Raw genomic sequence first — 20,807 nt, 5'->3', positions numbered from 1 at the left:
GAAATGGGCAGAAGACATAAACAGACACTTCTCCAAAGACATATAAATGCCCAAAAAACACATGGAAAAATACTCCACATCACTCAGCATCAGGGAAATACAAATTAAAACCACAATGAGGTACCACCTCACACCAGTCAGAATGGCTAAAATTAACAATACAAGGAACAACAAATGGTGGCCAAGGATGTGGAGAAAGGGGAACCCTCTAACACTGTTGGCAGTACAGCCACCGTTGAAAACAGTATGAAGGTTCCTCAAGAAGTTAAAAATAGAGCTATCCTACAATCCAGTAATTGCACTACTGGGTATCTACCCCAAAGATACAGCTGTAGTGTGGAGAAGGGGCACATGCACCCCAATGTTCAAAGTAGCAATGTCCACAGCAGCCAAACTGTGGAAGGAGCTGAGATGCCCTTCAGCAGATGAATGGATAAACATGATGTGGTTTATATATACAATGAAATATCAGAAAGGATGAATACCTACCATTTATATTGACATGGATGGAACTGAAGAGTATTATGCTAAGTGAAACAGGTCAATCAGAAAAAGAATTATCATTATGTGGAATATAAGGAATAGTACAGAGGACATTGGGAGAAGGGAAGGAAAACTGAATGGGAAGAAATCAGAGAGGTAGACAAACCATGAGAGACTCTTGACTCTGGGAAACAAATGGGGGGTTGTGGAAAGTGAGGTGGGGGGGGATGGAGTAACTGGGTGATGGGCATTAAGAAGGGTATGTGATGTGATGAGTACTGGGTGGTAAATAATGAATCAATGAACATGACATCAAAAACTAATGATGTACCATATGCTGGCTAATTGAATTTAAGTTAAAAAAATAAAAATAAAACATGCTTGTTTAAATGAGATAACATTTCCAGTTATCAAACTAGCGCTGTTTTTTTTTTTTTTAAACGATAACAGATCTGGTGTATGTATGAAGAAGGGATGCTTATACATTAGGTAAAAACTGTTATACATTAGGTAAAAACTGCCTTTTAGGAGAGCAAACTGACAGGGTGTATGGACAGACGAAAGAAAGTTTCCATCTTTTAACTTATTAATTCTACTTCTAGACTTTTATTCTAAGTAACAGTATAAAATGATAAAGGTTTATACAGAAATATATTCTCCGTATTGTTACAGCAAAACACAAGCAACAAAAAAGCCCAACACAGAAAGGTTTTTGTTATTTACGTATTTGAGAGAGAGTGTGAAATCACAAGCAGGCAGGAGGAGCAGAGGGAGGAATAGGCTCCCTGCTGAGCAGGTGCCTGGTACAGGGCTGGATCCCAGCATCCTGGGATAACAACCTGAGCTGAAGGCCGATCTTTAACTGACTGAGCCACCCAGGAGCCCCCCAACATTGAAAAGTTGTAAATATTAACACTTCCAACAAAATTCATATTATGTAGTTGCCAAAACTGTATTTTCTAAAAATAATGACACTGAAAGATGTATTTATGCCACAATCCTAACTGGAAAATATCAGGGTTAAATAAACAAAAAAGCATAAACTACCATCCTGATTATATTCAATAGAGACACTAATGAAAAGACTGGAAGGCCATAACAATTTAAAGCGCTTATCTCTGTTATTACAATGTTAACAAGATTATAAGGGATTCTTATTTCCATACTGTTTCTTATATTTTTCTCTATTTTCCATGCTTCTTATGCAGCATGGATTAACTGACAAAAACCTTATTTAAAACAAAACATTCATCAGGGCGCCTGGGTGGCTCAGTCAATTAAGCACACAACTCAACTTGAGCTCAAGTCATGCCTCAGGGTCCTGCGATAGAGCCCCAGGTGTTATTCCACACTCGGAGAGGAGCCTGCTTTAGGATTCTTCTCCTCTGCCCTTCCACGCAGGCACACATACAATCTCTTTCAAATAAATAAAATCTTTAAAAACAGTAAAATGAAACATTCATCAAATAGAAAATGAAACTTGCCACCTCTACTATTAATCCTTCCAACTTCCCTACGTATTATTCAAATTAAACACTACTAATCTCTTAAGTTAAAATAGCTTTAGTTTTGGGTCAACATTTGACCCCTTCCTCATTAGCTCAGTATCTGTCACATAACTACTTAAAATGAAAAATACAGAGGGGAAAAAAAAAAGAAAAATACAGAGATAATCTTGAAAACTGGTCTCTGGGGCTAGATGGCTATGTATTGGAAAATCTATTTCGAGGCACTCTCTGGCTGACCTATAATTCTGGATATGCACATGAGTTTTAACACACATAGACACTTCTACCCAAATTATGTGTTTTAAAGTCCAAATCACTGAAAACAGACTACTGATTGAAAACAGAAAAAAAGAAAAAAAAACAGCTAAGCCACAGAAAAAAATGCTGGAGTTTCAAGATTTAAAAAAAATTTGTTTAACATGTGACTTTACAAAAGCCACTTGGATTTTTTTAAGCCTCAGTTTCTGTACCTGTAAAACAGGGATGTTTACTTACTGGAGTGCTTTGAGGTTCAAATAATAAAGTTTCTCTGAAAGTATTATAAAACCTATTAAAGCATTATCACATTTGCTTAGCTGATACGAGGATAAAACATTTAATAACTGAAAAATGGAAGATTTGAACAACTGCATTTTAAGAACAGATTTTTAAATTGCACTTTGTTAGCTGACTCTAACAGTCACTGTCACACTGTCTGAAAGAACAGATCAGTGACAGCTTCCTGAATTTCCACATAATTATTTTTATTATCTATATACAAATAAGACCACCAATTTTTGTGGTGAAAGTATATTATAGATGGTTGAAAAATACTATCTCCTTTCTCATCACTGAAATTAATCTACAAATCTTTTTTCACTTAAAGGGGGGGGAGGAAAAAATAGTAGTGCTGGCAGACAATTTTCCATAGGTGTGGGTTTCTGCACCTGAGAGGAGGCACTAGTCACTGACAGCTTTTGTTCCAGACTGTCTTTTCAAGGATTTTTGTAGAGGGTATCTCCCTCTTGGGCAAATGTTGCGCAAGTTGTCTCGTAGCTGGGGTTGGATTCTTCAGTTGTGATGCCAAGAATTCACCCAGGTTGTTCCATGTCACTCCCATGGGATGTGAGGATAAAGGAGAACCAACTCAAACAAGAAGCATGTGCTACCCTGCATGGCCTGAGTAATAAAGCCTGACGCAAGAGTCTCAGTCAGCATCCATGATACCAAAGCAGGTTAAATTGTTGGCTGGCAAGAAGGGGTAAAATCCCAGAGCCTTCACAGTTCTTGACAAGAAGATAAAAATCTACAAATATATCAGTCTGCATGTCCCACTATTTTTCAAAATACAGAAAATGTTCTAAAATGGAGAATGAATATAGAGGTTATTACAAAAGAAACCAGTAACAGTGATGTCTCTGAAGGGGATCAGGGATGTGCAGTGGGAAGGAAATTTACTCTTTAATATATGCAATATAATTAATATAGTCACCATAATATATATCTCTGTACCCCTATTCTTTAATGTATATTTTACACTTACTATGATATATATATATCCTTTTATACTGTTGGAATTTTTTGTCATGTGTATTACATTTCAATTTTTTTTAAGATTTAATTTATTTATTTGACAGAAAAGAGAGCATCAGCAGGGGAAGTGGGAGAGGGAGAAATAGGCTCCCCGCTGAGCAGGGAGCAAGACGTGGGGCTTGATCCCAGGACTCTGGGATCATGACCTGAGCTAAGGCAGACGGTTAACTGACTGAGCCACCAGGTGCCCCAACATTTCAATTTTTAAAAATTTAGTCCTTTCCCTTTAGTCCTTTCCCTCTCCATCACTACTCCATTTCAGACGTTATTCCAGGTTTGTGCATTACTCTACAGCTTTCTAGCTGACTCTTCCCTAGTCCAAATCATCTTGCCTAATGTCACCAAACTAAATGTTGAAATACTGTCTTTCTGACAGTGAAAAAGGACCAATACCAAATAGGTCAATTTCATCATTTCTAAAAGCCACATTTTCCACAGTTTAACATCTGGGAAATTGAGATCTATCACTGGTACTTAATATTCCATAAACATACTATTTGCAGAAAGACAATATAGCCAGGTTGTTAAAAGCCCAGCTCCAGAGCCACTTTCCTCATCTATAAAACTGTACTAACAGTACATACTTCATAGGATTGTTGTAAAGATTAAAAGAGATAATCTATGTAAAGTGCTTAATATGCTGCCTGGCATGTAGTAAGTACTATATTAGTGTTACCTATCATTATCTATTATTATAGAAGTACTATCTGTCAGTCACTAAGCTTTTTACACATTATTTAGTTCTCACAACTTTCATGAAAAATAGGTATTATTTCCAGATTTAAATAAGTTATGAAAACTTCTCAAGATCACGTAACTAATTATTGGTAGAGGTCACATTAGATCTTAGGGCTAATGCTTACAAGGTTATGGCCTTATTATTAGCTATTTGAAAGGAACTATTTGATGATATCAGAGCTCCAGAAGTATGGAGTAGATCTAGGAAATCAAGCAGTTTAACGAAGAAAACCCTGGAATGCATCTATATATAGCGAGACAGATTAGAAATGAAAAGATCTGCCTCCTCCACTGGCTCACCATGTTCCCATTTACAGAGTACGTACATATGGCCTATATTTAAAACAAGCTATTTACTGGGGCGCCTAGGTGGCTCAGTCGTTAAACGTCTACTTTCACCTGAGGTCATGATGCCAGGGTTCTGGGATGGAGCCCTCCACTGGGCTCCCTTCTCCACAGAAGCCTGCTTCTCCCTCTCCCACTCCCCCTGCTTGTGTTCCCTCTCTCGCTGTGTCTCTGTCAAATAAATAAAATCTTTAAAAAAAAAAAAAAAAAGGAAAAAGGAAAAAGAAAAAAGTTATTTACTGTGTTTTTTTAAAACTTTTTCAAAAAAACAGTAATTCCCATGCTTCTGTTCCTACAGAAAACCTAATATATACATTAGCATAGCATTTGAGCAACTTAATTTCAATGTCTGAAGCCAGAACTACTTCAAAATAGTAAGAAACAGGAGGAAAAAGGCTCGGATAATTTGTTTATAAAACAATGAACAAGGTAAATAGGGTAAACTGATAAATACTGGCCCTCATTGTTTCTCAACTGGCATGTTAATTCATATCAAGTTAGCACATGGCCATTTTCAAAGCTGCCCTGTTTTTTCACATCTTTAAGAGCTTCACCTATTTTACACTCCTCATAACATCCACATCAGACACTTGCAATAAAGGAATAAGTAAGATATGAAAAATCTGAATTAACATCTTTACACTACTTAATAAGCCATTTGAATTTAGTTTCACCTTGGAATTGAAGAGGCATTCCAGGACCAATTAGTGGTGCTGAACTGTAAAGAAACAATTTGGCTGGGCTGGACTGATTTGAAGAGTAAGCGGAGTTTTTCCCCCTTAAACTCTACTCTTTTCACCAAACTAGAATCTAGTTTCTCACTAGACTCTAAAGTATCCATACATCAACAAATTCCATTTGAATTCAGTGAACTTCAATGAAAATTCAAGTAATTTATTTTAAGCAGAGAAGAATAATTTGACATACAGCACAGAATTAATAGTGGACTTCAATTCCATCTTACTCTTTTTTGAGAGTGTTTCAGAAAGAAAGGAAATTTACAACAGGCAAATAATGGCAGTTTTCTTTGAATTCAACTTGAATGGCTCTGTGTGATGTACTTCAAGATACCTTTTTTCCCCCAGACTCCTCAAAAATCTACAGTTAGCTGCTGTTATTTCCATTTTACTTTTAAATAAACTTGGGCTTAGAAACAGTAACCTGACCTATACCACACATTTAGTGACAGAGATGACGTCTGAGCCCAGGCCTTTCGTATGTAAGTCATCTGCTCTATCAGTCCTGCTCTTTTCAATCATCATCTGCATTACCAATACTACTAGATCAAAATGAGAAAAATTAATTTTTCATTCTTCCGCCCACCCCCTAGAACAGAATCTTTCAAAGGCCCTACGTTTGTTTTCTTAGTTTCTTCTGTTGCTCAAACATTGACAGTATCCACTCTGCTCACCTTTCAGTTCTATCAGTTATTTGCACTATAAATGGCCACATTCAGCCAGACAAACTTCATAAAGGATAAGGAAGCTGCAAAAACAAAACTGACAGAGTCAGTAACCTAATTAGTCAGAAAGACAGGACTAAGGTCAAGCAATTGAAAGTTGGTGTTTTCCTTTATTAGCAACCGTTTCAGGCAAGGAATATACCTTCCACACTGCCCCCCAACACTTACAGATTAAATCCGTAATATATGTGTGCACCTGCAGAGGGGTCACAACTCACTTGTGAAACATGAGGTAAAGGGAAAGTGATACTGGCTCCCTCTCTACTTTCTTACCATTGTTCACCAATTACCTACTTGCCTATTACCTACAGCCTCCCCCACTGCCAACTCAAGCAAAACCCATTTCCTTCAGCTGTCTAAAGACAAGCAGAGAAAACAAAAAGCTCCCCCAAGAGTCTTTCTGTATACACTCAGAGTAGGTACTTCTACATTTTAAATAAGTTTTCAGTGCATTTTAGTTTAACGAAGTAGATGATGGCTGGGCTAATAGTAACTGTGATACCTATTTCAAGGATAGTGATACATACAAGTGCTTACTCTACATCAGATACTATGCTGTGAACTTCATAAATACTGTAACTCATTTACTCCTCCCAGCAATTGTACCATATAGGTATAATCATCAACTCACTTTAGAGATGTGGCAACTAAGGCTCAAAGAACAAAGGAAAAAAATTTCCTAGATCACAGTGCTAAATAAATGAAAAGCCAAACATCGATTTGCCTTACTTGAACCTTAACTTTGCCTTAACCACTAAAATTGTTTTGTTATATTTTCAAATATATGTTAGGCGGACTCTTACAATGTCTTCCAAATAAAGTTCCATCAATAATTTAACTAAAAATGTTAATTCAGATTAAAAAAATCTAACTGATTTTTCTAGCACTGTAAGAGAATTAACAAGCAAAATTTGGCCAAATCATTAACAGAAAAGTTACATAAAAAGCCCAGGTTTTACAGGAGCATTACAGATTAAGATGACTGTTATCAATTGCAACAATATTGTCTATCCTGACCACAAATTAAACAAAGCACTCTTTATATATGTAAAATCCAAGGTAGATTAAAACAATACTCAGATGTTCTAAGGATAGGAATACTTCATAGAAATGAAACATCCATTTCAGTCAGTAGACCTAGGTTCATTCTCATCTTCACCAATTACAGTACTGGAACCTTGGGCAAGTTATTCTATCTCTCTGTACCTAGGTTTGCTCACCTATAAAATCAAAGCAGTATCTATTTTAAACTGTTAGAAATTAAATGAGATAAAGTATTTAGCGTAGTATCAGCAAAAGTACTTCTGTACTGGTCACTATCACTATTATTATTATTATTATTGGAACTTTAACTGAACGGCTAACTCCAGTCGCCCATTATCTTTTCTTCTTGTGCTCCTAAAATGAAGGCAGTAGGCTTCAACACTCACAAAAACAGATGAGACCCTAAATAATTACAAGTTGATTTTAAGAGTGAACATCCATTTTCAAGTTCAAGTGATTTTAAAGCTTTTAACTTAGGAGTACCTGGGTGGCTCAGTAGTTAAGTGTCTGCCTTTGGCTCAGGTCACCTGGGATCAAGCTCTGCATCAGGGATCAAGCCCTGCAACAAGCCCTGCAACAAGCCCTGCATCAAGCTCCCTGCTCAGCGAGAAGCCTGCTTCTCCCACTCCCAATGCCTGGTGCTTGTGTTCCCTCCTCCCTCTCACTCTGTGAAATGAGTGAATTAAATCTTAAAAACAAAACAGACAAATAAACCTTTTAAATTAAAGAATTAACTGGTAAAGATTAAGCACAGTTTTTTTTAACTTGAAAATCAAATAAATACAAACAAGTGCTGTATAAATGTAAACAGTTTTGTTTTCTAGTCCTAAGGCCTAATACTCAAATAAACATGTATTATTTAAAATTTAATAAACCTATGACCAGGAGGAGCTCAGTATGTGTATTTTTAAAGTATCATTGGAGATTCTTTTGATCAAGTTTGGGAATTACTGCTTTAGGGTATATGGTATCTATTATCATAGCATGCAGGTGACAGATTTTGGTCTTCAAAACCTCAAGATGCCAAGAACAAGAAATGCTAGGAGATCTTTTCCAATCCAGAATCTTTGGAAGTACAGGAGTATTTAGTGAGTGATAATGAAGAACTTCCTTCTCCATATTTCAAAATAGCAAGGATATGTACTACATATTGCTATAAATGTAGCTACCTGAAATTATCTTTTCCAAACTGTGTAGTTTTTTTCATGGTACTATCATGATATTCCCTTAGGAACAAAATTGTACCCATTATGAGTTAACCTACTCCTCTTATCCCCTGTGCTCTCTTCCTTAAGTACAGTGAAATCACTTCCCTAGTCTCTGCTCACAGTGACAAACCCTTACACTATTATAGCACCTATTAAATTTAAATCTTCACCATACAAAATCAATTTTCTTCAGTAAACTTGAGCGACTTAGGAAGTGGTTAAATGGAAAACAAACAAACCCAGTTCAGGTTCCTACTACTGTGTAATTTGGGACATATTTGTCTGGGAATCTTAAGCTGTTTCACCTACAAAAATGGGTAACATCCAGGAAAGTATCCTATATATAAGGCACTTTCCCTCTCTAACAACAAGGCAAAGTAAAAGTGTTTAAATATGTTAAGTCTTTAGTGCTTGTTGAATGAAAAAAAAAATAAAATTCCCTACAGCTAGCTATGCTTCCTGACCTTGACTCAGAGGTGAGTAGGTCAAGGATTCTCAATGGAAAACCATACTGACATGGTCAATGAACCTATAATTTATCACCCAAAGTACTGGGCTGATATTAAACAATATCCAAAGAGAAGGGAAATTCAGCTTTTTATATGTCTGAAATGGAGACTAAGTTCATATGTCCAATATAAAGATCTGATTTGTTATGTGTAGCAGTGGCCTGCTGAACCTCACTAAATAAGTTAAAAATTTGCTCATTTTCTCTTTCCCCTTAAGTATTTAAGGCCATGGCAGGTGGAGTAATGATGCTCAAAAATACCCACTTCCTAATCCTGGGGAACTGTAAACATATTAATATGCATAGCAAAAGAGAACTAAGGTTGCAGATGGAATTAAGATTGCTAATCAGCTGACCTTAAAATAGGGAGATTTCTATTCTGTATTTTCAGGGTGGGTTCAAGGCAATCAGAGCGCCTTTTAAATGGTGAAGAGGGAGCAAAAGAAAGGATAGGTCACAAATGAAGAAAGCAAAGTCAGTGCAGTGAGAGCTTAACCTGCCCTTGCTGGCTTTGAAGATAGAAGAAAGAAGCCCTGAGCCAACAAATAAGGGCAGCTTTTTCTAGAAGCTGGAAAAGCCAAGAAAACAAATTATCCCCTACAGTATTCCAGTAGCTCTGCCAACACCTTGATTTTAGCCCAGGGGGACCCATGTCAAACTTTTAACCTACAGAATAAGACAAGTATCTGTTATGTCACCAGTTTGTGGTAATTTGTAAGAGTAACAATAGAAAACTAAAATAAATGCTTTAAAAAAAAAAAATTCCTTTAGAGTCCTTGAGCCAAAATGGAAATACCCTGGGACACTGCAAAATCGGGTTTAAGAACGCCTAATGGAATGAGAAAACACTTCATTCTACAAAACTTAACATTTAGAAAGAAAAATGCCACCACAGGAAGTTCCACTTGTAGAGTAGGGGAGTAGATATTACCAGGCCAAACCGCCAGCAACTATAAACTCTGGACAAACTATTTTTTTACAAAATCAAAAACCCAAAACACTTTCTGAAGGCACTGGAGGTCAACCAAATGCTGACAGACACAGAAGGGGAGTCTATACTTAAAGCCAATGAAGGTTTTTTTTTTGTTGTTTTATACTTTACATCTCTTAGCCTGAATGCAGACCCCTGTCAGTCCTGCACTTTGCAGCTAAAACCTCAAGAGAAAACCTGTAGCCTTAATGGCTTGAAAAACCACAGGACAGTTTGGGACAACCACAAGCATGGCAAAGTGGGAAATCCAAAAATAAAAAGAGCCAGAGAGTAGCCCCAAATTCTGTGGCTGACCCCAAACCATGCATACACATGTGGCCAACTCCAAGCAGCCCAGCTAAAAGAAGTGAACCAATATTTGAGATTCTGCTCAGAAGGGAGCTGGGTTATAGTTTGAGTTCAATTGAGTTAAGAGCCCGCCACAACAACAAAAAACAACACTAAGAGAGGAATTAACAAAATCTAGAGTTTCTATGACATACCGTTCACAATGTCCAGGATACAATCAAAATTACTCAACATAAAACAACAACAAAACAGCCCATTTTCAAGGAAAACAGACAATCAATGGAGATTACTAAAGAACAATTTCAAAACTGCTAAACCCATACTTAAGGGCATTTAAAAAAATGTATCTCCAAAAAACGAAAAAATGAAACAGCAACTACAAAGAAGAACCCAAATTCTGAAGCTGAAAATACAATGTTTGAAAATGCCACAACTCCTTCACTCCTATTGAACTAAGCAGTGGCTTGGGAATGAGGCAGTGATGAGCTGCAAAGTGATGTCAACATTACAGAAAGCCATGGAAAATTACTGAGGAAGAGAAAAAGCCTATTCTGAGTATCTAAATGCTCGATAATTTACTTTTTAGGCAATTCTTGATAATCACTAAATAAGGTATTACTGTACTTTACAGAAAAGAAAAATGAGACTCCAAGAGATTAAGAAATATGGTTCCAGGTCATGCAACTATTGTCTTGTAGGGACTTCTAAACAGTACTATGTTATGGGTATTTTTAAAGCAATGATAAACGGAAGTCTGTAGCTAAAGAACTTGGCAGTTAATACAACAGAAATTATAACAAAAATAAGCGATTTCTCTAAAAATGAAAATTGTTTCCTTAATGGTTTCTCTATGAGGAAAGGAACTTTATTAGTGGGACCTCTTACACTTTTCCTGATTTTCGCTAGGTCATTCTGATATTCTATTTGGAAAAGGGCAGAAGGGCCTGGTTATATAAGTTATAGAACATCCTCACAATGGCACGCCACATAGCATTAAAAATGCCATTACAGAAATGTTCACTGTTGAGGAAAAAAGACCAAAAATGTTTTGTGAGGGGCGCCTGGGTGACTCAGTCAGTTAAACGTCTGCCTTCGGCTCAGGTCATGATCCCAGGGTCCTGGGATTGAGCCCCGCATCAGGCTCTCTGCTCAGCAAGGAGTCTGCTTCCTCCCTCTCCCTCTGCCTGCCACTCTGCTTACATGTGATCTCTCTGTGTGTCAAATAAATAAATAAAATTCTTTAAAAAAAAGTTTTGTGAGAAAGAGGCTACAAAACAATGTGAACAATACCATCCAATTTTACAAAAAAAACAAAACAAACAAACAAAAAAAAACAACTCCGTAAGGCCTGTTAATTGGAAACACAAAAATGTTAACATTTTGGTAATTTTTTTTCAGCTTATTCTGTTTGCTGTTCCTAATATTGTGTTTTTCCTATAATGCATTACTTGTGTAATAAAATTAAACTTCTAAATCAAACTATCATGCTGTACACCTTAAACTTCAGAGATCTCCCTTATTATTCAGTAAGAAAAAAAAAGAACAACAAAAACTTAGACTTATTCATCAATTCTGCATATTTACTGGGTACATACTACTTATCAGGTAATATCTGTACAAAGAAAAAAACAGCTGCAGAAACCAACATAAAGACTTGCTGAAATTTTCTTCCACTACCTGAAAATATTCTTTTCTATTGTTTAAACTGCTTTTCGATATATACCTCTAATAACCCTCTGCCTCAGAAACTGAAGAAGTTAAAATCTATCTGTACTCTGATTTTTATCCTTTCTACTAGTAGATAAGATCTTATTCTCATCACCTCTCACCTGGGTTTCCAAGAGTCTCACCTATTTAGTCTCCCAGCCTCTGGCTCTGATGAAATGTTATTCCCTCACTCCCACCCAGCCATCTATTCAATACAGAGAATACTGACCCTGTCCCTCTGCTCCTTTAAAAATCCCTCACTGGCTCAGCACTGCCTCTAAGATAATGCCAAATTCTTCCGCAAGGCAGGCAAGGACCTTGCTCCAACATCTGGGCCCTGCCCACCTCTCTTAATTCATCTCTGGATTTATCTTACTACCAACAGTGGAGTCCACCAACACTGCTGGAGGCTTCTTATATGCACCACGCTTTTCCCTGCCAACTATCAATAGCCTTTTCTTCTGTTGTCCTTTCCACCTATTATATTCTCTCCCATATATGTAACGTTATCACCAATTAGTATAGCCTCCAGGAAAAATCTTGCACTTTCAAACCAAACTGACGTTATTCCTAACTCTTTAACACTGTACTCTTACACTGTATATTTACCTCAAAGTTTCTTTTACATGAGACTATCAACTCCACAAAAAAAGGGATTGTCTAAATCTGTTTATCTGTAATATGGAGAAATAACAGTACCGACCTCATAAATGATATTTAGAATGTAAACATGTTAACACTGTGCTTGGCACATGGAAAGTATTCACCAAATGTTACCTATCATTATTAGGTAGCCCAGCCGCGCATTAGGACCTCAAATGTTTATTGAAAGACTAAACTCTGCAAATTGGAATATTCCTCCCATTTTACGACCAAGAAAACTAAGTGAGAGATTATCACAGCCCAACGTCACAAATCAAGAAAAGGTAGCGAAACCACCAGCCAAATTCAGGTCTAACTCTATAAAGCCCTGAACTATATATACTACTATGCATTCTCTCCTTGTCTTCTAAGAACTGACTCAACCTTTCTATTTTACTGCTAGGGGGGAAAAAGGGGGCTTCTTTCCAGTAAATGCTGCTATAATCGTCATTAATGAAGTCACCATTTCTAAGTTAACTTGAATGAGTGTTTCGACCTGAGATTCTATCTCCTTACCTAAAATAAGGACATGTACTTGGACCTCAGAAGCCCATTCAAGCTCTTAAAATCCTTCTGGATGCAGTATTTGTGGGGGTGTCCTTTCAGAGTTAGTAAGATACGATTATTTATCGAACTTTTCCGATACGCAGAATACGATCTTCACTAAATCAAACCCCTTTCGCCTAAGGAAATGCTCTCCAAGCTTTCAACACGCAAGCCGGAGCCAACAATTTCAGAGTCCTCTCCAGTGCGCTGCAACCTGACAGCAACAAGGTCGCCAGGCTTGATCCTCAAGGTGCCTCCTCGGTGGGCGGGGGGCGGCGGGGGGCGGGGGGCGGCGGAGCGGGGGGGGGGGGGGGCTCTTAGAAACCTATCTGGCCCACGCAGGCCAGGCCTATGTTCTGCGCTGCGGCGAAACCGCAACAAACAGACCACCGGGCGGCCCCTCCTTCTTCCTCTCCTTGACCACATTAGGCGTTAACTTCCCAAACCTGTGGGGGAGGCCACGCACCCGCCGCAGCTACGTCTGCGACCCTCCCTCGGAGCTCCTGGCTCGCCGTGAAGCTGTGGCGGCCTCCCTGGGAAAGGGCGAAGGCCGCAGTGTCCTTGCCACCGCCTGCAGGCCGTCCAGGGCCTAGCGCTCTCGTTGCCCACCACAAAAAGAGACACCGAGAAAGATGAAAGGGCGGCGGCAGTGCCGGGGCTCATTCCGAACCTCCTTACCCACTGGGCCGTGAGACCAGCCGCCTTGGCCCGGAGCGCCGCGGAGAAGAACATGGCGGACCAAACCGTTGGCCTTTCCCTGCGGCACCAGGCGAGAATCCGGAGGGAGCCTTGGGACGCACGGCGTGCGCGCTCCCGACCCCAGGCTTAGGGAGTCCGGAGCGGCGGGGGCGCGCGGAGGCTCGCGGGGGCTGCTGGGGCCCAATGGGCGGAGACTTCCTCAGCAGGGGCGGGGCGAAGGCCCGCGAGGTCCGTAAAAGGCTGGGTTGCACAGACTGTGGCTGGGGTCTCAACCTTGAAAGGAAGAGACAGTGAGCTGTTCCTTGGGCTTTTAGGGAATGTAACGCCGATCTGGATTTATGAGGTGAGCTTCCCCCCCCTGGAGAGCCTTTTGGGGATTTAACCACCTACTTTTTTTTTTTTTTAATCGTGGTTACTTAAAAAAAAATTCCGTTGTAACCGCTTGTAAATCATGTATTACTGAAAGACCCCTGCCCTGGAAAGCCCCCTCCCTTAAGAGATAGATAGGAGAACTAACCGCTTGTTTGCTTTTCTGTGAACCGCTGGCTTTTAGGTATAAGGTTAGATTATGAATTGTGTGATGAATTATATAATTAACTGCTCTTTTGCCTTTCTGTAACCGCTTGGCTTTTAGGGTGTGACACTTGTCGCTTGTTTGAACAAGATACCTTCTGTTAAGAGGCATAGTCACGTAGGCAGGGGGCCACATAGTCAAGTAGGCAGGATATTTTCCTGCTGAGTAATGAGGCCCAACCCCCCTCCTTGCTCCCCCTTCGCGCTCGCGGACCCCCGAAACCAATCCACTAACACCGAGGGTGCCTCTTTCAAAAGTTCAAATTGTCAGCCAATCAGCTCCACCCCACCCAAAACCTGTTTGTGCCAATCTATAAAAACCCCGCTTTCCCCTCGGTTGGTGTGCTCGGTTAGCTGGAGCTGCCGACCACCCGCCGGTACCTGCGTCCCAATAAACCTCTTGCTGTTTGCATCCAGTGGCAGTGTTGGATTCTTGGGTAAGGGGATCCGCGGGTCTTTCATTTGGAGGTTCCACCGAGATCATCGGACTCCTGCCCAGGGATCCAACGGACTCCCACCGGGAGGTAAGCTAGCTGGCCAGCCCTAGACTGTCCCTTCGTTTCCTCGTCTTCTGCTTCTGTTCTGTCTCGTGTTCTCTTTCGGCCGTTGTCTAGAATTGTACCTCTACGCGTAGGAGGGCTTGTATTTGTAGGCAGCTTGAGAAGGAGTTGACGAACTCGGACTTCCCTGCCACCCTAGGGGGACGCCCCAGGGATCAGAGGGGCTTGGAGCCCCGCATTTGTCCGAGGGTTATATCCGTTTGTCCGTTCCAGAGGATCCCCTCGGCCCTGGACGGAATTTGTCCACTGAGAGGAGGTCTCGAGACTCCTTCTGTAGGCCAGTGGAATTTGTACGGTGCACCGCAAGGTTTTTGTCTTTGCCGGCTCGTTAATTGTTTTATGTGTCTTTCACATTGCGCCTTGATTAAGATTACATTCTGTTTATGGGAGGATGTCTAACCCGTTTGAATCTGAGGAGTGCCTGATTGTATGAGTGTGTTCGTGCGGCTCCACGGCTTCGGCTACGGAGTCTGAGTGGGCTGCACCCTGATTCTCGCGGAACGTCATACGGCATAATGGTCATCTACTCCTTGGAGTAGCCTGGTCCGGGGTTTATACGGATAGACCTTAGCCAAGACGCTCCTAAGCTCCCGCGAGGGACGCGAGCAGGACAGCACCTGAAAGATCCTCCTCCCCTTGTCTGCAACATCGTACATCGGGAGGGAAAAATAAATACTAAGGTCAATAGCTCCACCTCGCGGCCATCTGAAACCTGAAACTCCTCCCCTGTCACCCTGGGGGACGGTCCAAGGCTCATAGGGGCCCGGTTCTTTGGGGCCCCACAACTGTCCGAGGGATACATTCATCTGTGGGCCACAAAGGAAACTCATAGTCCCACACAGCTTTCTGATCCATCTGAAACCATCCTGTCGGTATTACGCCGAAATCGCGCAGTGTCCTTTTTGTTATTTGTTCTGTGTGTCCTACTTATTGTCTTTGGTGTTATTTTAGACTCTGAGATGGGGCAAACACTCACCACTCCTCTAAGCCTCACTCTAGGTCACTGGAAAGATGTTCAGAACTGAGCCAACAACTTATCGGTGGAAGTCAAAAGAAGAAAATGGCAAATTCTCTGTACCTCTGAATGGCCCACCTTCAAAGCTGAATGGCCCACAGAGGGAACCTTTAACATCAATGTTATTTTGCAGGTCAAGGAGCGAATCTTTAATCAGGGACCTCAAGGTCATCCGGACCAAGCACCTTATATTATAGTCTGGGAAAGTCTAGTCAAAGAACCCCCTCCGTGGGTCTCTCCTTTTGTCCCCTCTTGCCCTCCCTTGAACCCCTCGACACCGCCTCCATCAGCCCCTACCTCTCACCCAGTTCCCTCCGCTCCACCGGCTCCACTCCCCACACCAACTCCTAGCGACCCCTCAAAACCCCCCATCTCTTCTAACCTATATCCTGTGGTCCCTATTGACCCTCCCTCTTCTAACGATGCCCCCTCTCTGCGACGCCCCAGACAATTACAGGTCCTCCCTTCCGAGGAATCCCCTTTGATAGACCTCCTAACCGAGGACCCCCCACCTTATCGCCCTCTTAGACCAGCACCAAACCCCATAGGGGAACCAAATCCTGACCCTTCGCCATCTCCAATCGCAGGCAGAGTTAGAGGCCGACAAAGACCGGAGAAAGAAGAAGCTTCCAGGCTCCTACCCTTGCGTCAGGGGAGGGAACCAGGAAGCCTCCAATATTGGCCCTTTTCTGCATCTGATCTATATAACTGGAAGTCTCATAACCCTTCCTTTTCACAGGACCCCGTGGCCCTAACCGCCTTAATTGAATCTATCTTAGTTACCCATCAGCCTACCTGGGATGATTGTCAGCAGCTCTTGGAGGCTCTCCTCACCACAGAGGAGAGACAAAAGGTTTTTCTAGAGGCCAGAAAGAATGTCCCAGGGGACGACGGAAGGGTCACACAACTTCCTAATGAGATAGATGCTGCCTTCCCTCTGACTCGCCCTGACTGGAACTTCAATACGGCTGCGGGTAGGACTCACCTACGTCTTTACCGCCAGTTACTCATAGCAGGCCTCCATAATGCGGGACGTCGCCCCACTAATTTGGCCCAGGTAAGACAAGTGACTCAAGGTAAGGAGGAGTCTCCAACCGCCTTCTTAGAAAGGATTAAGGAAGCTTACCGCAGGTATACGCCTTTTAACCCAGATAATGATGAACAAAGAGGAAATGTTTCCATGACATTCATTTGGCAGTCAGCTCCAGATATTAGAAACAAGTTACAGCGTTTGGAAAATCTACAAGATTTCTCTTTGCAAGATTTATTAAAGGAGGCAGAAAAGATTTTTAATAAGAGAGAAACCCAGGAGGAAAAAGAGGAACGACTTAGGAAGTTGCAGGAGGAAAAAGAGGAAAAGCTAAGGAAGGAAACTGAGGAAAAGGAAGAAAAGCGAGAACGTAAACGAAACAAGGAACTTAGTAAAATCTTGGCCACCGTAGTGCAAGGCAGCCAGAGCTTAGAGATAGGAAAGTCAGACAGAAAGGGAGACATAAGGAGGCTTCAGATAGAACGGGACCAATGTGCCTATTGCAAGGAACGAGGACATTGGGCCAGAAACTGCCCGAACAATCCTAAGAGAAGTGCTAAGCCGGTCACAAGACTCATGGCTTTAGACGAAGACTAGGGGCGTCAGGATCAGGAGCCCCCCCCCGAACCCCGGGTAACCCTAACCGTTGGGGGGCAACCAATCACCTTTCTAGTAGATACAGGGGCTCAACACTCCGTTTTAACTAAGGATCCGGGACCACTCAGCAACCGGATGGCCTGGGTTCAAGGAGCCACCGGAGGAAAGCAATACCGCTGGACTACGGAAAGAAAAGTACATCTGGCCTCAGGTAAAGTTTCTCATTCATTTCTTCATGTTCCTGATTGCCCCTATCCGCTCCTGGGTAGAGACTTATTGACCAAACTCAAAGCCCAAATTCATTTTGAACCACAAGGGGCCACCGTAACCGGCCCCAAGGGGACTCCTCTACATGTCCTTACCTTACAATTGGAAGAAGAATATAGACTACATGAGGAGCCCCCTCAGCCTCAGAGGGACATAGAATCCTGGCTTGCATCTTACCCGAATGCCTGGGCAGAAACAGGAGGAATGGGACTAGCTATCCAGCAGCCCCCCATTCACATACAATTGAAGGCAACCGCCGTTCCTGTCAATGTTAAACAGTATCCTATGTCCAATGAGGCCTATCAGGGCATCAAGCCGCACATACGGCGGTTACTAGACCAGGGCATTTTGGCCCCATGCCGGTCTCCTTGGAACACTCCTCTGTTACCCGTCAAGAAGCCTGGTACCAATGATTACCGACCAGTTCAGGACCTCAGGGAAGTCAATAAGAGGGTAGAAGACATCCACCCTACGGTGCCCAACCCTTACAACTTACTCAGCACCTTGCCTCCAACCCATTCCTAGTATACCGTCTTAGACCTCAAAGATGCTTTCTTCTGTTTAAGACTGAGTCCTCAGAGCCAGCCTCTCTTTGCCTTTGAATGGAGGGATCCGGACTTAGGAATATCAGGTCAGTTGACCTGGACTCGGTTACCACAAGGGTTTAAGAACAGCCCAACGCTGTTCGATGAGGCTCTTCACCAGGACTTGGCCGACTTCCGGGTAAGGCACCCCTCCCTGATCCTGCTTCAATACGTTGATGACATCCTACTAGCAGCCACCAATGAAGAGGACTGCCGTACAGGTACTGGGGATCTTTTAATGACCCTAGGCCAATTGGGATATAGGGCATCCGCCAAGAAGGCCCAGATTTGTCAGGTTAAAGTCACCTACCTGGGCTATGAACTATATGATGGCCAACGATGGCTAACGGCTGCAAGGAAAGAGACTATTCTTAACATTCCTGCGCCTCAAAACCATAGGCAATTGCGGGAGTTCCTAGGAACAGCGGGCTTTTGTAGACTATGGATCCCGGGATTCGCAGAGATAGCGACCCCTCTATATCCATTAACTAAGCAAGATACTCCTTTTGTATGGACTGAACAACAGCAGCAGGCGTTTGATCATATCAAACAAGCACTCCTTAAATCCCCAGCATTAGGCCTGCCAGACATTACAAAGCCCTTCGACCTTTTTGTTGATGAGAAACAGGGCTTCGCTAAAGGGGTCTTAACACAGAGACTCGGACCTTGGAGACGCCCTATTGCTTACCTCTCTAAAAAATTAGACCCCGTGGCAGCTGGCTGGCCACCATGCCTAAAGATGATAGCAGCAATTGCAGTCCTCATCAAAGATGCCACCAAACTGACACTGGGACAGCCCCTAACCATCCTGGCTCCACACACAGTGGAATCTTTAATCCGCCAACCACCAGACCGCTGGTTGTCAAATGCCCGCCTGACGCATTATCAGTCCCTCCTCCTGGACACAGACAGGATCCAATTTGGACCTGTAATGGCTCTTAACCCTGCAACCTTGCTGCCCACTCCGGGAGAGATACCATTACATGACTGTCACCAGATCCTTGCGGAAACACATGGGACACGACCCGACCTGACCGACCAGCCCATGAAGGATGCGGACCTAACCTGGTACACAGATGGCAGTAGCTACCTGCAGGATGGAGAACGACGGGCAGGGGCGGCCATCACGACCGACTCCCAGCTTGTATGGGCAAGCGCGCTACCAGAAGGTACCTCAGCTCAGAGGGCAGAGCTGATAGCTCTGACCCAGGCCCTCCAACTGGCAGAAGTTTTTCTAGACACCTTTTCAGGATGGGCAGAAGCTTTTCCTACCAAAAAGGAGACAGCTAACATGGTTGCCAAGAAACTATTAGAAGAAATTTTCCCAAGGTATGGAATACCCAAGGTGCTAGGGTCCGACAACGGGCCTGCCTTTGTCTCCCAGGTAAGTCAGTCGGTGGCCAAGCTACTGGGGATCGATTGGAAACTACATTGTGCTTACAGGCCCCAGAGTTCAGGGCAGGTAGAAAGAATGAATAGAACCATTAAGAAGGCTTTAACTAAATTACTGCTTGAAACTGGCTCTAAAGATTGGGTATCACTCCTACCTCTAGCACTCTATCGGGCTAGAAATACCCCAGGACCTCATGGCCTAACTCCCTTTGAGATTCTCTATGGTGCTCCACCCCCCGCTGTCACTTTCTTTGCCCCCGATATTGCTGCTCATACCCCCTCCCCCTCTGTACAGGCCCATCTGCAAGCTCTGCAGCTGGTGCAACAGGAAATCTGGAAACCCCTGGCAGCCGCCTACAAGGAGAAACTTGACGTCCCACTACGGCCACATCCCTATAAAATAGGGGACACCGTCTGGGTTCGCAGACATCGGGCCACAAACCTTGAACCCCGTTGGAAGGGACCCCACATAGTGCTCCTGACGACACCCACAGCACTAAAGGTCGACGGGATTGCAGCCTGGATCCACGCCTCCCACGTGAAAGCAGCGCACCCAGAAGAACAGACCGAACCCCTTCAAGATTCGGAATGGACCGTCCAACGCTCCCCAAATCCTCTAAAGATAAGACTCATGCGCCGTTAATCCTTCTCCTTGTTTACACTTTCCTTTCCTTTGGGGGCCCCAGTCCATATCTCCCCAAACAATTAACTTGGCAGGTCTTCTCTCAAACGGGAGAAGTTGTCTATTCCACAACGGGCCTGCATACGCCTGGTAATTGGTGGCCGGACTTGACCTTCTGTTTCCGAGACATCAACTCTGCTTACAGGTCCACAGCACCCAATTTAGCCCGTAGCTATGGATTCTATGCCTGCCCGGGACCTATCGGACCCACACCGAGAATGCTGCCCCTAGACCTACAAGCCAAAAAGTACCCACGTTGTGGGGGGATTCAACATTCCTTCTGTAAAAATTGGGCTTGTGTCACCTCTAATGATGGGGATTGGAAATGGGCAGTTTCACGATCAGATTCTATACGATTGGCCTTTG

The 20,807-nt window shown here is 42.6% G+C and overlaps 2 protein-coding genes across 3 annotated transcripts in view; one reads left to right on the top strand and one right to left on the bottom strand.

The window, feature by feature from the left end:
• The window catches only part of NDUFV2 (NADH:ubiquinone oxidoreductase core subunit V2), a 33,939-nt gene extending 20,063 nt beyond the window's left edge, over window positions 1-13,876 (bottom strand). Inside the window, exon 1 of one of the 2 annotated variants that reach the window (XM_032309646.1) lies at window positions 13,721-13,876. In XM_032309646.1, coding sequence (XP_032165537.1) covers window positions 13,721-13,774 — 54 coding nt within the window. In that variant the 5' untranslated portion in view covers window positions 13,775-13,876. The remainder of the gene's footprint in view (window positions 1-13,720) is intronic. The other variant, XM_032309645.1, reaches the window with a different exon arrangement.
• On the top strand, window positions 13,773-20,539 carry LOC116571500. The gene is given in 2 exon segments (XM_032309462.1): window positions 13,773-13,811; window positions 16,023-20,539. Coding segments are annotated over 2 exon segments (4,419 nt in total). The 3' UTR covers window positions 20,403-20,539.
• Window positions 20,540-20,807: the final 268 nt, after the last annotated feature.

Source organism: Mustela erminea, chromosome 13, assembly GCF_009829155.1.
Source record: "Mustela erminea isolate mMusErm1 chromosome 13, mMusErm1.Pri, whole genome shotgun sequence".
NCBI lineage: Eukaryota > Metazoa > Chordata > Mammalia > Carnivora > Mustelidae > Mustela > Mustela erminea.
The sequence above is the reverse complement of the archived record's forward strand: the minus strand, read 5'-3'. Positions and strand labels throughout refer to the sequence as shown.